The 17,703-nt window shown below is 40.8% G+C and overlaps 1 protein-coding gene and 1 pseudogene across 2 annotated transcripts; both read right to left on the minus strand.

Annotated features, from left to right (window-relative positions):
- Positions 1 to 2,276: 2,276 nt before the first annotated feature.
- LOC137716953 (putative acetyltransferase At3g50280) lies at positions 2,277 to 4,445 on the minus strand (annotated as a pseudogene). The gene is made up of 2 exons (XR_015965792.1): positions 3,456 to 4,445; positions 2,277 to 3,370 (listed from the first exon to the last, which is right to left on the minus strand). The product of XR_015965792.1 is annotated as a putative acetyltransferase At3g50280 (transcript).
- Positions 4,446 to 14,812: 10,367 nt separating this feature from the next.
- Positions 14,813 to 16,577, minus strand: LOC137718637 (putative acetyltransferase At3g50280). The gene is made up of 2 exons (XM_068458187.2): positions 15,567 to 16,577; positions 14,813 to 15,482 (listed from the first exon to the last, which is right to left on the minus strand). The coding sequence occupies exons 1-2, from the start codon at positions 16,475 to 16,477 to the stop codon at positions 14,999 to 15,001; spliced, it is 1,395 nt and encodes a 464-aa protein (XP_068314288.2). The 5' UTR covers positions 16,478 to 16,577; the 3' UTR covers positions 14,813 to 14,998.
- Positions 16,578 to 17,703: the final 1,126 nt, after the last annotated feature.

Consider the following 17,703-nt stretch of genomic DNA (forward strand, 5'->3'; position numbering starts at 1 on the left):
TTACAATAATTATTAAACGTACGATACACGATAAATGAATGTGATTTGACGATCAGGATCCTCTGGCTCCAAAAAAAGTGGTTGTTGGCTGTCTGTGGTCAGTCAATATGTCATGTTTTGCTCAAAATAACGTTTTAATGAATCTAGTTTTCTACACTTCCCAGTTACCAATATCCTAATCATATATAAACGAACGAATCTATAAAAAAGTGTGCAACGCAAAAATTGCTCTAAAATTTTTTATTCAGAACAAAATGTTAATTGAGTTGGTATGAATTGTTCTTTTCGTTAGATCAAAGTTTAAGTTTGAGTACTGGTACATGCAATATTTCTTGATGAACAATCTGTAAAAACTAAAAAGGGTTAAGGCCCCTCTCTATTAGTCTTCAAAGAGGCTTGTGGTATGTCTTGATCCTAAGATGAGGTAGCTTTTTATTAACCGTAAAAAATCAAATAAAATTATAGGAATGTTTCTATTAAACATGAATTCGTACTTGCCATTGACATTGTTTAGTTCTTATGACCCCATGTCTAGTTCTTAGACTAGTTTCAATATGTAATGCGGAATGTTTTAAAATGGGTATTTCGTAATTTCCCTTTGCTGGAAAACTTTGCTGTCATGTTTTTGGTAGATACATTTTTAGTGGAGACCATCATCAATGTGAGTCATTCTATTGATGGAGAAATTCTTCGGTTTGGATACTGGACTAGGTATTCTTTGGGAGCAAGACAAAAAAAATTTCGTCACCCCCACCTCCCTGATTTTGTTAGTTTCATCCGCTTCCATTTGCGTCTCACCTTCTTTCACATAACACTCATGATTCACCACCAATAATGACCTTTTTGGGTTTACTTGTGGGATAAAACTATTTCGTTGTCTAAAAAAATGCTCTTTTATTTGAACCTTGAAATACTAGGAATAAAAAAAAAGCACGAACCAGTTACTCCGAAGGAATCCCCCGATCTCATCTCAGTTTAGTGGGACGTTCAACTATAACTACCCACGTGCCAAATTTCGTTTTTAGAGATGAATAATAGGAAGGAAACCAATTTTCGTTTTCAGTTTACTGTGTGGTTTCTATACATTCCAAACAGAAAGGGATGGGCAAAATCAGTGACATATCCTGTTTTTGGTGGTTGCCGTTTTGGGTTTTGTGCCCTGCGTGCAATATGTATTAGCTCTGTTTGTGGCATCGATTTCAATGGAACTTTGTAAATTTTTTTTTTCTTTGCCCAGTATGACGAATTCAAGTTATCCTTTTCCGTGCAGGTACCAATTTTAGTTTTCAGCAGTTTAGTATGTGGTTTCCATTCATTCCAAAGAGAAAGGGATCGGACATATCCCCTTTTTGGTGCGTGTAAGGGGGGGTTTTCAACATCAGGTATAGCAGTTTTGATTTCAATGGAATTTTGGTTTTTTTGTTGGTGTTGTTTGGAAAGTCTTTGAATGTAGTATCGCAAGTCTTTGAATGTGGGGTGGGAATGATATGGCAGCCATGGACGCACCACGAAGCAACACGAAGAGATCAAACAAAATTAGTGTTTTGAGATTTTGATTAATTTTGCTGGAGAAATGAATAACTTTGATTACTGTTTTCATTTTTCGTTTTCTTGCAATTTTCGTAAATCCAATTCGTGTTACTAACAAAAAAATTTCATGGTTTTTTGATGTGTTTCCTTCTGCTAAGCTGCAGTAATGTAGTAATGTGTTATGGAGTTGATATAATAAATGGTCCTGATCAGTCCTTATCAAGAGTTTCTCATCTTTTAGTTCATGTGGATATTACTTGGCATGCATGCTCACTCTATATTTCTCACATTTTTTTTTTCCATGCAATTTTGTAATGGAGTGGTGTGATGTGTGCCTTCTTAGTTCGACAATTAAGATTTCGTAAGCTAAACAAAATTTGACCCCCAAAACACATTTTACAGCTGCAAACACATGAATCAATGATAAGATCGACAATAATCCCTAAACACAGTCGAAACCGATGCTAAAAAAGTTGCCCAGTATCTAACTCCATCCCATATCTCATCTATTCCCACTCCCTTATAATCTTAAAAAAAATCTTCTATTTCTCTCCAACCAAGTGCTTAATTTTTAAATATTTGACAATAACCGGAATCATTAAGTGGTTAACAGGAATCATTAAGTTTTATTGAATAAATAACCGCAGGTATCCGTAACGCAGTTACTTAGTACTAACCAAGGAGAAGTCTAAAGTTATGCAAGCAGCTCAACCAATTAAGGAATGCAGTGCGGAGCGAATGGTGGTGAACGTGATGTTGTGCCTTGGCTGATTATCTTCACCAACATACAAACCCACAGTTGAATAGTTTAAAATACAAGAAATAAAGACACCGAGAAATTTACGAGGTTCGGCAAAAATCTGCCTACGTCCTCGGAGAGATATTGCTCTTCACTATGAGAAAAACAGTACAAGTTACACATGAGTTAAATCGACATAACCCAATCTCATATCCCTTGTACACCCACTCACAGAATTTTCCCAAGAGCCTCACTCTACCCCAAGAGTTCTTTCACTCTAGCTCTCTTGATTTCTCTCACCCTTGCCCTTGCTCTCTGCAAAAAAGAACTCTTTCTTCTCCTTTTTTTCTGCAAAGGCAAATGAGCTCTCTACTCTCTCTTTTTTTCTCTTGCTCTCTACTACTCTCCTTTTTAAACCGAAATGAGCCCTCACGGGTGTTTAAGACACCAAAACTTTTTCCTTTTACTTTTCCCTTTTTTCCTCCTTGCTTTTCCCTTTTTTTCTCCTTACTTTTCCCTTGTTTCCTCCTTGAAACAAGGAAAGATGTTTTCTTTCTTTCTTTAGTCGAAAGGCATTTTGGAGGATAGTCCACTTGGGCACAAACTCCAACACGTGATCCGTAATATTGTGGTACAGATGCAAATTCCATGAACTCCTCATCACTTTCAAGAGCACTCATTGTGTCAGGAGGAAGACAAACCTCCAAGTCTATGCTTCCCCTTTCCCTTCCTTCATACGATGAAACTTTCCCGCCAAATTTATTTGCGTACCCGCTCCGCAGCGCCACCGCCTTTCCCATTCCGAATTCGTTTCCGTACATGTTGAACCTCGGCGAGCTGCCCATCATCACCATGTACGGGTCGAAAAACTGCCCGATTAGGTACACCGTCGGAGACTGCAGCCAGGCGTCAACGAATCCTCGTATCTCCCTGTCGTCGAGCTTCACCACCGCCTCGTGGAGCTTCCACGCCGCCCACCCGAGGCCGTGTTGGAGGAGTTCACCGGCTGCCACGGCTTCCGAGGTGATCGGGTGAATCGAGTTCCCGAAGTAGTCTCCGGACAATGGCGGGTCTAGTCTTGCTCTGTTATTCGCAGCCAACCTAAAAACAGAAATATGGAAATCTAATGTGAAACGCATTGTAAGAATTGGAAATTTCGAGGATTGTTCGAAGTTTTGGAGGATACCTGCATCTGGTTGACTGATTGGGAGGAAGACGCCGTGCACTGGTGATGGACCGCCATAGAAGGGCGGAGAGGGACTGGAAAGATGAGATTTTGGTGGCGTTGGACTCTGAGTTGGCCTTTGCTTTGAGTTTGGCTATGGATTCTGAGGAGAAGTGGAACATTCTCTCTCTGAGTTCGGGAGCTTCGAATCTGCCGATGAACTCATCTGGGTTTGTGTAAAGGGAGGCTGATGATTGGCCCGTGACCGTCCGGAAACCACCGCTTGAGGACCGGCGGACTGGAGATTCCGGGGACGATGGTATTGTCATGCACTCCTTGTGTTATTGCCTGAAAGAGCTCGGACCAAGTGTTGAAGAAATGCCAGAAAGAAGTCCCATCACCAAGGCAGTGATTCATGGACAGCCCTATGAATATGCCGTCCACAAGCTCCGTCACCTGAACCGTCAGCAATGACGCCGTGTGGCCGTCGTTGTTAACAGCTCTGTCGTGATCGAAAAACGACTGAACCACCAAGGGCACGTCAGTTGGCGAAAGAATATCCGAAACAGACACATCCAGAGCTGCATAGATGAATCTGGCTCCGGGGCTGTTGCTGTTGTCTACATAAACCAAATACAGAGGTGGGTTTTCTTCTTTCTTCGTCGCGAGGCGGCCGGCGAGCGGGTAAAAATGAACAAGGGCGAGGGAGAGAGAGTGCTTGAGCTTGTCCAAAAGAGAATTGACGAACTCCGCCTTGTGGCGGCTATCCATGGCTTCCGGAGGTTTGGCAAAGAGGAGGCCTTTCTGGATATAGTGGGCAGAGAGCATGGCGAGGTCGGTACGGGCCAAGTACAATGGTTGCTGTGATTCCTCTGAGACTTGGTGTGGATTGATAAAACACTCTGATATGTGTTTGACGCTTTGAGAGTTCATCTTCTTCAATAACCAATTGGATGAGTAATTGCTCTGGCTTTTTGTATAGAGTGATGGCAGACTTGGTGAAGTGTTTATTTGGAGAGATTTGTGAAGTAATATGGACTTGTACGTATTATATAATTTTTATATAAATAGTGAAATTTTTGTGTTAAAAAATTATGAATATAAAAAATAAATTTTTGTAGTATTTATGTAATAACTTATGATGTACTATTTATGTTACAAAGATCTTGTTTATTTGGAGGCATTGCAGGTTAGGTCCTGAATTTTATAATTGTTTTGTGCATATGGCTTTCTGCTAAGTGCTAAGATTTCTTTTAATTTTTCTATGTGCTTAAAGAACACAACTTTTCAGCCTTTGTCCTGATCTCAAAACGCCAAATACTTGCCGTTTGCCGCTAACTTTAATTGTGAAAATTTGGCTTTGATTGCCCCATGCCCAAAGTCCCTTTAAGATATCGCAAGATACGTTTAACAGCATCCATATGGTCAGTGGTAGGACGTCCCATAAATTGAGCAACATTTTGCACCGCAAAGGAGATGTCAGGACGCGTTAACGTGAGATACTGAAGTGAGCCCACAATTTGTCTATAAAGGGATGCATCTGGAAGAGGTGAACCTGAGGTAGCAGATAAAGAAGTCTTGGCAGCAACTGGAGTAGGGCATGGTTTACACTCAAGCATATTACTTCATTTCAAAATATCAAGAGTATATTTGTTTTGTGTCAACCGGAGGCCAGACGATAGATGGGAGACTTCGACACCCAAGAAATAGTGTAAACGCCCAAGGTCTTTAAGTTCAAACTCCTTACCCAAAACTGTAATAAAGGTTTGAAGTAGAGAAGAAGCATTACCCGTCAACACTATGTCATCAACATAGAGAAGAAAAATCAAAATTGTAGAACCCTGATGAAAAGTGAACATGGAGCTATCCGCCCTACTTTGAACAAAGCCAGAATGGACAAGGAAAGCACTGAGGCGTTGAAACCAAGCACGTGGTGCTTGTTTAAGACCATAGAGTGCCTTGTGCAATTTACACACATAATTAGGGCGAGTGGGATCAACGAAACCTAGCGGCTGCTGCATATAAACCTCCTCCATAAGAGAGCCATGAAGAAAAGCATTCTTCACATCAAGTTGATGAAGAGGCCACCCAAAGTGCACTGCTAAACTCAAAACTGTGTGAATCGTCGTAGGTTTAACCACGGGACTAAAAGTTTCTGAATAATCAACACCGGCTTGTTGGTGAAACCCCTTGGCGACAAGACGCGCCTTATGACGTTCAATCGAGCCATCCGAATTCTGTTTCAACTTAAACACCCATTTACAACCGACGATGTTGGCACGAGGAACCGGAGGAACCAAAGACCACGTACGTTGTTTTAATAAAGCATTGAATTCATCTGACATCGCCTGTCTCCATTCAGGGGACCTAGATGCTTGGCTGTAACATGTAGGTTCAGAATCTTCCCCAACCAAAGCAATGAAGGCGTGAGGAATGGGATGGCGCGATGCAAAGTAAGACCGAGCTTTGGGTTTAAAGATACCCGATTTGGAGCGAGTTTGAGGTCCAATATATGGAACTGGGGCAGTAACAATAGCTTGAGATGGCTCGCTAGCTGACGGGAGTAAGCTACCAGATGCAGGTGGAGCTGTGACGCCAGGACCAGAGGGAGGCACAACACCCTGTCCAGTACCAGAATCTGAAGCAGCTGCTGCAGAGAGAGGAACAACAGGTGGTTGCAGAAAACTAGTAGATGGCGGTGTAGGCAGAGTTTGCGTCTCAGAGGGCAGCGAGTAAGGTGCATGAATAATTGGCACAAATGCAAAGTCTGATGGTGGCATCGTGGAAGAAGCAGCAAGAGCACCATAAGGATAGGAGTCCTCATTAAAAATAACATGACGAGAGAGATATACTCGGCCAGTCGGAGGGTGAAGACATCGATAACCCTTGTATTGGTCACTGTAGCCAAGAAAAACACAAGCCAAAGATCTAGGTTGTAGTTTATTAGTCATATAATCACCAAGATACGGAAAGCAAGCACAACCAAAAGTTCGGAAAGCCATATAATCTGGAGACCGTCCAAATAGCATTTGGAATGGAGAGGCCCACTTAAGAACATGAGAGGGTAACCGATTCAAAACATAAACAGCGGTGCAAAGTGCCTCAGCCCAAAATTTAGGAGGAAGATTGGCAGCAAGTAACAATGTGCGTCCCATTTCAGAAATATGACGATGTTTGCGTTCAGCAAGGCCGTTTTGCTGCGGGGTATGCGGACAAGAAAATCTGTGGTGAATCCCTTTTTGCACACACAAGGTCCGAAACGATAAATTATCATACTCCTTACCCCCATCACTTTGGAAAATTTTAACCATGGTCGAAAATTGATTATAAATAAGAGTGAGAAAAGTATTAAAGTGAGTAAAAACCTCTGACTTATTACGCATGGGATAAATCCATGTATACCGTGTGTAGTCATCGGTAAACAAGACATAATAACGAAAACCGGAGACTGACAAAATAGGAGACATCCAAACATCAGAATGAATTAATTCAAAATGAGACTTAGCATAATGTTCAGAAGAATGAAATGACAGACGATGGGATTTAGCCAACACACAATGATTACAAATTTTTTTATTTGAAACTGAAAAAGACGAGCCTAATACATCACTAGAGGCTAATACACTAAGAACTTGACGAGATGGATGCCCAAGACGACGATGCCAAAGTGATGACGACGCTAAAACGGAAACAAAAGCACGTTTGGGAGCTGACCAATTCCTAGAGGCAAGACCAAGCTTAATGGGATAGAGGCCATCCTCACATGGGCCCTAAAAAAGAACAACACCGGTTTTTAAATCACGGATGACAAAACCCCAAGGAAAGAACGTTAAACTAACAAGATTATCACGTGTAAACTTAGCAACCGACAATAAATTCTTTTTAATTGCTGGAACATGTAAAACTTGGGATAATCGAAAAATAAACGACCCAGACTCAAATGAAATATTACCAGTGTGCGCAATAGGGAGGGCCTCACCACTACCAACAACCACCTTGTCATGAGAACCATACCCAGTAGCCGAAGTCATTGTTCGAGCATCACTCGTCATATGATGAGTAGCCCCAGTATCGGGATACCATGTTGGATCAGAGGGAGAAGCAAGATGCATACCAGCAAAGGCACGAGAGATATCATCATTTGAACGAGTAGCTTGAGGACACAATGCAGCAATGTGGCCAAATTGGTTGCAGGCCCAACACTGAGGACCACGATTGACAGGAGCAGGTCCAAGAATACCAAGGCGTTGTTGTACAACACCACGGTGACCATATCGCCCAACACCTCCATGTTGATTCGATCGGCCACCACTAGGGGTACGGGGAAACCGATTGCCACCAGAAGCACCATTGGGGCGAGAAGAAGAGTGACCACCGCGTCCATTAGACGAACCACCAACCGTATGACGGGCAGAATAGAAAGCAGAATGGGATGATGCAGCAACCTGTTTCATGGCGTGCTTGGACTCAAAGACTAGGAGATGGGTACGCAGATCATTAAAGGATGGCAGAGGTGGAAAATTGGTCAGGGCCAAGACAAGCATTTCATATTCAGGCCCCAAGCCGTTAAGCACATACGTAACCAAATCATTATTCAGAACAGGTTGACCAATGGAGGCCAATTGATCTGCCAAATGCTTGGCCAGACCCAAGTATTCTGCAATTGTTTGGTTCCCTTTCTGAAGAGAAAGCAACTGAAACCGATTATGGGTAGAATTGGCAAGGGATTGTTGAGAAAAATTCTGACGAAGATGCTCCCATATCTCACGAGAAGTGGACATCCCAACAGTCAAAGAAAGAACGGGCTCAGTAAGCGTAGCATGTAGCAGTCTCACAAGTGTCTGATCAGTCTGGTACCACACAAGGTAATTGGGATTAGGAGTCGTAGTGACCACATGAGGAACCACCGTAGAAGTAACATCAGAATCAACAGAAGCAGTGGGGGAGGCAGCAGGCGCAGGGGTGGTGATAAAGAGAGGAGGACAGGGGTGAGTTCCATCAACAAAACGCCAAAGATTTTGGCCAATCAGAAAAGGCTTAACCTGACTTTCCCAAGGAAGATAGTTGGTTTCAGAAAGCTTAACGGAAACGAGGGTAGAGATATTGGGGATTGAAAAGGTGGAAGATGAAGTTGCGGAAGCCATGAAAAAAAAAGGAGGATCAGAGGCTCAATACCATGTAAACTTTTGGATTTTCATTATCTTTCTCTACAAGGTTACAAGGATTTATATACATGACTTCAAGTATCAAGATCAAATCACCCTAAATTAAGGGATACAAGTGTGTAGGTAAGACGGCTTATACTTTGTAGGTAGGACGGCTTATAGGACGGCTTATACTTTGTGGGTAGGACGGCTTATAGGATGGCTTATACTTTGTAGGTAGGACGGCTTATAGGACGGCTTGTACTTTGTAGGTAGGACGGCTTATGACTACTAACAACCTTATCAACAGTATAAAATCAGCCTTCTGAGAAGCCATGGATTCTGGAGGGTTGGCATAAATTAGGTGGGTATGTTGCCAAGAAAGTTGCAGAGATCCGATGGATACAGGTAGAAGGGCTGTTTCGATTCCTCTGAAACATAAATGTGGCCACACATAGCACCTCGAGATGTGTTTTTCGACACTTTCAGACATTCATCATTTCGGGGTGTTGACATAGGCAACAAGTTGAACATTATATAGAACTCTACCAGAATACGGGGGTCACCGTAAAAACTAGTCGATGATTAAGCCGACCAGAGTGGCGATTTCAGACACGACAACTAATGTTAAAGGAATTTAAGAGGGAAATTTAAATTGTCTAAAACAATTAAACAAAACAATGTCTAGTCACTAACCAAAGTCATGAAGCAAGCCAAATAAATGTAACAATAGTGAAAATCCTACACAACCCGAAAACACAAAAACGCAAGAAAAATGAAGAAGTCTTAAGTTCCAATTTCCAAAAAACTACGATAACTCAAACTCCAAACGATATCTTCTACCAGTCTCTCCATGTTACGAGATAACATCACCAGATGCCGCTCACCACATTCAAGAGGCAAGGTTGTAATTCAAGAGTTAATGAAGCTAGTTGATCAGCGCTACTGTTAGCCTGCTGTTGGGCAACATTCCTCAAAACATCCATGGCCTCTGCAACCTTCGCCTTTAGAGCCTCTGGTGACTCGAGCAAATGCAAAACTTCGGTCTGGTCCATCTCCAAACGTTATAGATCTTTTTTAATCACGTCTGTTACGTGCCCCTAAATCTCTTGCTTTAGTTGTATTTTTACCTTTATTTTTAACTAACCCCTTCGAACGTACTTTTGTAACTGTATGTTTCATTTTCTTTTATTTATAAATGTATGTTGTATTTTATTTTTAGGTTGTCGTGCGAGAAGGAAAACAACTAACACATACGTGGCTCTTTAGTGCATAGTTACCTTCTGATTGTTCTATTTTTCCTATTACTGAAGTCATGGTAATGAATAGCTGCAATTGGTTAGGTGCTTACGATTTCTTGCAGGAAACATGACAATGACATAGTGATTTACTTCAAATTTATGAACTCCTTGTACCATTAAAATGAGATAGTGAATATATATTTATGTGTATTCTAAATAATGTAAATATTGTTATGTTTGCTTTATATTTTGACATTTAAGTTGTTTTGTGTTTTATTACCAATACTTATGGTACGTTTACGTAAGGGTAATCGGGAGGAAAGGGAATTGAATTTCGATTACGGAGTATTTCGGTGTTTACTAAATATTAAGGAATCAAAAAAGTGGTGGAGCCCACATAAAACAAGGAATCCAATTCCTGAAATTGGAGGAACGGGATTCCCTGGTTTTGTGAGGTATTTGAATTCCCTGAGGATAAGGGAATCGGGAATGGGTCTTTTATTCCTATTATGCCCTCACTTGTTTCTTATTAACCCAACATTGCCCTTCATTTGACACTCATTATGTCATTTTTAATAGATAAAAAAAAACCTATTTATATATTTTTATATAGATAATTTTATTATATAAATTTAATTAAGAATTTAATATAATTAATTAGTATGAAAATAATTTATTTATGTAAGGGCAATTTAGTCATCAACTTAGTTTTCATTTCAATTGAAGTGAATTAGTAAACAACTTATATGGATTCAATATCATTCTTGCCATCTTTGAAGAAATAAATAAAACCTATTTATATATGCTTATATTGTGACATCCCACATCGCCCAGGGATGTGATCCTTAAATGTATATTCTCATCTCTACCTAACACGAGGCCTTTTGGAAGCTCACTGGCTTTGGGTTCCGTTGGAACTCCGAAGTTAAGCGAGAAGGGGGCTAGAGCAATCCCATGATGGGTGACCCACTAGGAAGTTGCTCGTGAGTTCCCAAAAATAAAACCGTGAGGGAATGGTAAGCCCAAAGCGGACAATATTGTGCTACGGTGGTGGAGCGGGCCCAGGAAGTGATCCGCCTCGGGCCGGGATGAGACAATTTGGTATCAGAGCCTAACCCTGGCCGTGTGTGTGCCGACGAGAACGTCGGGGCCCTAAGGGGGGTGGATTGTGACATCCCACATCGCCCAGGGGAGTGATCCTTTTATGTATATTCCCATCCCTACCTAGTACGAGGCCTTTTGGGAGCTCACTGGCTTCGGATTTCGTAGGAACTCAGAAGTTAAGCGAGAAGGGGGCTAGAGCAATCCCATGATGGGTGACCCACTGGGAAGTTGTTTGTGAGTTCCCAAAAAGAAAACCGTGAGGGAATGGTAAGCCTAAAGCGGACAATATCGTGCTACGGTGGTGGAGCGGGCCTGGGCGTATAAGCCCAAAGCGAACAATAGCACGGAGCGGGCCCAGGCGTACCATAGCACGATATTGTCTGCTTTGGGCTTACCATTCCCTCATGGTTTTGTTTTTGGGAACTCACGAGCAACTTCCTAGTGGATCACCCATAATGGGATTGCTCTAGCCGAGCGGGCCTGGGCGTATAAGCCCAAAGCAGACAATATCGTGCTACGGTGGTAGAGCGGGCCTGGGCGTACCATAATACGATATTGTCCGCTTTGGGCTTACCATTCCCTCACAGTTTTGTTTTTGGGAACTCACGAGCAACTTCCTAGTGGGTCACCCATCATGTGATTGCTCTAACCGAGCGGGCCTGGGCGTATAAGCCCAAAGCGGACAATATCGTGCTACGGTGGTGGAGCGGGCCCAGGCGTACCATAGCACGATATTGTCCGCTTTGGGCTTACCATTCTCTCACGGTTTTATTTTTGGGAACTCACGAATAACTTCTCAATGGGTCACCCATCATGGGATTGCTCTAGCCCCCTTCTCGCTTAACTTCGGAGTTCCTACGGAACCAGAAGCCAGTGAGCTCCCAAAAGGCCTCGTACTAGGTAGGGATGAGAATATATATATATATATATATATATATATATATATATATATATATATATATAAGGATCACTCCCCTGGGCGATGTGGGATGTTAAATATATAGATGAATTTTATTATATAAATTTAATTAAGAATTTAATTTAATTAATTAGCATGAAAATAATTTATTTATGTAAGGGCAATATAGTAATCAACCTAGTTTTTATTCTGATTGAAGTGAATTAGTAAACAACTTATATGGACTCAACATCATTCATACTCCGATTCCTGACAGTTTTAGTAAACAACTTCAACATGAATCTGATTCTGATTCCACTTTATTTCAATTCCTCTTCAATCCAATTCCTCCCAATTTGATTATGGATTAGTAAACGCGTCATTAATGTTTTTATCTACTCTTATTTATTTATATTTACATACTATTGTTCATGGACTTTAACTGTAAATTTGCATCTAAAATCTCATGCTAATTGATGATTGCATGATAACGTATAAATCATTACTTTACGCAAGGTAAAAGAAAAAGACAAATTTTTAGGACATTCATGATAAAGAAAACCTGATAGTGGTTCTGTATCCCACCAAAGAAATTACCCCACTGTATGTTTTCAAAATTGTGCGGCGTATAGCACCCGAGAAAAATAAGGTTTGACTATGTGTGATAATTACAAAGCATGGTTATAATAATCGCTATAACACAACTGTAGAGAAAAAAATCATAAGGAAATTATTGAAAAAAAAAGGGGAGTTTTGATATAAACCTCTCATTTTTAAATATCATAGACTAAACATCTATTCTTTTTGAAAATTTGATTAAATATTTTCCCTAAAATTTTGATGTTTAATTGCATTTCATTTTATTTTATTAGAATGATATTCATGTTATTTCTTTATTGCATTCCCTCTTTTTTTTTTTTTTCCTATTTTTATGCATCTCTTACTATGATGATTTCAGATTTTTTTTTTTCATTTTTTATTAAAATATTTATTTTAGTAAATTAAAATAAAATGTAAAAAAGTCGTTGTTAGGTACGTTTGGTTATATTGGCACGTTTGATTATATCGGTACGTTTGGTTACTTATAAGATGATTTGGTTTACAATATATTTGAATTTTTGGTACATTTGGCTTCCTGGTACACTTAAAATTTTAGTACATTTGATTTCTTGGTACATTAAAATTTTTTTGTACATTTGAATTTTTGTTCCGTTTTCAAACCTTAAGTTTTGGTACACTTTTTACTAATAATGAGGAACTACTTTAATAGTTTAATATTTTTTATTTTTTATTTTTTATAGAAAGAGTCATTAAAATGTAGGAGTTTAAATTACTTTAATTAATTGTTTTTTATAGACGACAGTCATTAAATCGTAGGAGTTTAAAAGGGAAAATTAAATTTCCTAGATTGTAGGCAATTAGTTACAAGATGAAGTGAAGGTGCCTTTATACTAATTACATGTAATTTAAAAAATACAAAAATGTGATGTGGCAATTGGTCAAAGCCTCTTAATCAAATTTTAAAAAAGAACCAATGTTTAATCTAAAAAGCATTAAAAAAAAGTGAGTTTTAACAAAACACTTATGGTATTGTTCACTTTTAACGAAAAACCACTTTTTTCCTTTACCTATCACTATTCACTATACCTTTAAAAAATATTTTTTTATTAAAAATGAAGTTTTTTGGACTTTTCGTTGGTTTTTCTTTAAAAAAAATGCAGGGGATTCTAATTTCTCCAAATAATAATAATAATAAATTGTTATGATGTACACAAACATACAATCTACAAAATAATCACTTAAGAATATCTAAAAACAATCACTTCAGAATATCTAAAGCAACACATTCTTGGGACGCGTAGTGCCCATAATGTAAAAATATCTCTCCCATGCGCGTGAGAGCGTGCGGAGAGGCTAGTGTGTGTGTGTGTATATATATATCATGCCTTGGTAAAATTCTATATCAGCAGGTATTCGCAGTTGTAACCGTAACCCGTTTATAAATTATGGGTTGAACAGGTATATTCATACTCATGTAATTGCATAAGCGGTCAACAGAAGTCCTTAAGGGGGCGTTTGTTTGCCCTCACTAAGCAGGACTGGACTGGACTGGACTAACTATTAGTCTAGTCCTGTGTTTGTTGTTGCACGTGACTAATGTTAATGAGACTAGCTAGGATTAGCCTAGACTAAGGACATCGCTAGAGGTTCTTAGCGAGAGTCCCCAGAAACCATGGGACTAGCTAAGACCCCTCTCTGCTCTCTGTTTCACAAGACGTCAACCACATCGTTCCCGCTCTCCCTTTTACACCACCAAACGACCACCACCCTCTTCCCCTTGCCCTGAACCCACAATCACGAGACCTCTGATTCGCCCATCCCTGAAATGCTTTATCGCCAAGCTCGTTGTCGAGAGGCAACACTTCTCTGCTTAGTTCCTCAACTTCATCGACTCCCAATCTTGCTCTCCCAAAACCATTTTCAAACACAGATCTAACGAACCTACAACGTTTCGCCAGACAGCTTTTGTATTCGATCTCTCCTCATTCGATTCGTTGGGTATTTTGGTCCTTCACTCATAACTCCACCAATCTACTCCTGGAGAAGAATTAGTTGCCGCCATGTTTCTGCTGGACTACTTCTATGGGTTGTGGCAGAGGGAGGCCAAGATTCTATTTCTGGGTTTGGATGGCGATTGGGATGATCTGAGGAATGGGTTGCCTTGGACGGAGAAGAAAGATGGGGTGGGAGAGAATAGAAAAATGGAGAATTGTTATGAAAAAAAAAAAAGAATGGAGTATACTAATAATATAAATTAAATAATATAATATTAATATATGTAGAGTAAATAATATAATATTAAGATTTGTTAATTATTTTGTTTTTTTAGTCCGACACTGCACCAAACGCTTCACTAAGTCAGTCCAGCTTAGTCTAGTTTAAGCCAGTCCAGCTTAGTCCCTGAAGCTAATCTAGTCCGAGATAGTCCAGTGCAACAAACATACCCTAAGTTTTATTGAATAAATAACCGCATGTACCGTACCCGTGGTTACTTAGTACTAACCAGTGATAAGTCCGAACTTATGCATGCGGCTCAACCCCATGCGTTGTAATACAAAGCAGAGAAATGCAACCAATTAAGGAATGCAGAGCGGAACGCATGGTGCTGGCACATGATCAGTAATATTGTGGTACAGATGCAAATTCCATGAACTCCTCATCACATTCAAGAGCACTCATTGCATCAGGAGGAAGACAAACCCCCAAGTCTATGCTTCCGCTTTCCCTTCCTTCATACGATGAAACATTCCCGCCAAATTTATTTGCGCACCCGCTCCGCAGCGCCACCGCCTTTCCCATTCCGAATTCGATGCCGTACATGTTGAACCTCGGCGAGCTGCCCATCATCACCATGTACGGGTCGAAAAACTGGTCGATTAGGCACACCGTCGGTGACTGCAGCCAGGCGTCTAAGAATCCTCGTATCTCCCTGTCGTCGAGCTTCACCACCGCCTCGTGTAGCTTCCACGCCGCCCACCAGAGGCCTTGTTGGAGGAGTTCACCGGCCGCCACGGCTTCTGAGATGATCGGGTGAATCGAGTTCCCGAAGTAGTCTCCGGACAATGGCGGGTCTAGTCTTGCTCTGGTATTCGCACCCAACCTAAAAACAGAAATATGGAAATCTAATGTGAATCGCATTGTAAGAAATGGAAATTTCGAGGATTTTCGAAGTTTTGGAGGATACCCGCATCTGGTTGACTGATTCGAAGGAAGACGCCGTGCACGGGTGATGGACCGCCATAGAAGGGCGGAGAGGGACTGGAAAGATGAGATTTTGGTGGCGTTGGACTCTGAGTTGGCCTTTGCTTTGAGTTTGGCTATGGATTCTGAGGAGAAGTGGAACATTCTCTCTCTGAGTTCGGGAGCTTCGAATCTGCCGATGAACTCATCTGGGTTTGTGTAAGGGAGGCTGATGATTGGGCCGTGACCGTCCGGAAACCACCGCTTGAGAACAGGCGGTCTGGAGATTCCGGGGACGATGGTATTGTCATGCACTCCTTGTGTTATTGCCTGAAAGAGCTCGGACCAAGTGTTGAAGAAATGCCAGAAAGAAGTCCCATCACCAAGGCAGTGATTCATGGACAGCCCTATGAATATGCCGTCCACAAGCTCCGTCACCTGAACCGTCAGCAATGACGCCGTGTGGCCGTGGTGGTTAACAGCTCTGTCGTGATCGAAAAACGACTGAACCACCAAGGGCACGTCAGTTGGTGAAAGAATGTTCGAAACCGACGCATCCAGAGTTGCATAGATGAACCTGGCTCCGGGGCTGTTGCTGCAATCTACATAAACCAAATACAGAGGTGGGTTTTCTTCTTTCTTCGTCGCGAGGCGGCCGGCGAGCGGGTAAAAATGAACAAGGGCGAGGGAGAGAGAGTGCTTGAGCCTGTCCAAAAGGGAATTGACGAACTCGGCCTTGTGGCGGCGATCCATGGCTTCCGGAGGTTTGGCAAAGAGGAGGCCTTTCTGGATATAGTGGACAGAGAGCATGACGAGGTCGGAGGGTGCCAAGTACAATGGCTGCTGTGATTCCTCTGAGACATGGTGTGGATTGACAAAACACTCTGATATGTGTTTGACGCTTTGAGAGTTCATCTTCTTCAATAACCTATTGGATAAGTAATTGCTCTGGTTTTTTGTATAGAGTTATGGCAGACTTGGTGAAGCGTTTATTTGGAGAGATTTGTAAATGTAACCGTAATACTACGTGTTTTTATACTGGTGATGAAATTTTTGTATTAAAAAATTATTAACATAAAAAAGAAAATTTTTCACCACTTATATAATAAAACATGATATACCACTTGTGTTACGGGCAAAAAGAAAAATTTCTCCTTTATTTGGAGGCATTGCAGGTTAGGTCCTGAATTTTATAGTTGTTTTGTAAATATGGCTTTCTGCCAAGTGCTAAGATTTCCTTTAATTTTTGGATAAAGTACAAAAAATTACCTCAACTATTGGTGTCACAACACTTTCATACTCTTCTTATAAAATTGACAATGTCATACCTCATCTTTAGAATTTGGTCCAATGTTATAACTTCCGTTACTTGGCCGTTTACTTTTCAGTTAAATGCTGACATGACTTGATTCAGAACCCACTTTTTATCAAAAAATCATTAAAGTAATATTAAAAACTAAAAAAAAATATTTATTATTTTTTAAATATTAAAAAAAAAACAAAAAAAAAACAAAATTCCAATTTGTCTTCCCCCCGCACCCACCCTCAGTTTGTCTTCCCCCTCCCATCCCCTCTTCTTCCTCTTGCAACCTAGAAAAATAAAATAAAATAAAAAAACGAAGATCCCGTCGGCGGGACTATGGGTGCGCGGAGAAGGTGAAGGATGGGTGCGAAAGAGGATGTGGAGAATGGATAAGAGTGGTGGATTTGGGGTTGGCAGGGGGTTGGTTTTTTTTGGGGGGGGGGGGGGGGGGTGGAACTGGTTGGGTTGGGTTTTCTTCTTCTTCTTCTTCTTTTTGGGTTGCAGGGGGTTGGGGGAGGGAGGCGAACTGGGTTGGGTTGGAATTTTATTTTTATTTTTTTCCTCTTCTTCTTCATCATTCTTCTTCTTTCTGGGTTGCAGGGGGTTGGGGGAGGAAGGTGAACTGGGTTGGGTTGGAATTTTATTTTTATTTTTTTCCTCTTCTTCTTCCTCATTCTTCTTCTTTTTGGGTTGCAGGGGGCCAACTGGGTTGGGTTGGATTATTATTATTATTATTGTTATTTTCCTCTTCTACTGCTTCCTCCTTCTTCTTCCTCCTTCTTCTTCTTCTTCTTCTTCTTGTTCGGGGGGTTGATGGGTTTTCAAATTTTTTTTTTTT

This window comes from Pyrus communis, chromosome 8 (genome assembly GCF_041283825.1).
Source record: "Pyrus communis isolate YQ-2024b chromosome 8, ASM4128382v1, whole genome shotgun sequence".
Classification (NCBI taxonomy): domain Eukaryota; kingdom Viridiplantae; phylum Streptophyta; class Magnoliopsida; order Rosales; family Rosaceae; genus Pyrus; species Pyrus communis.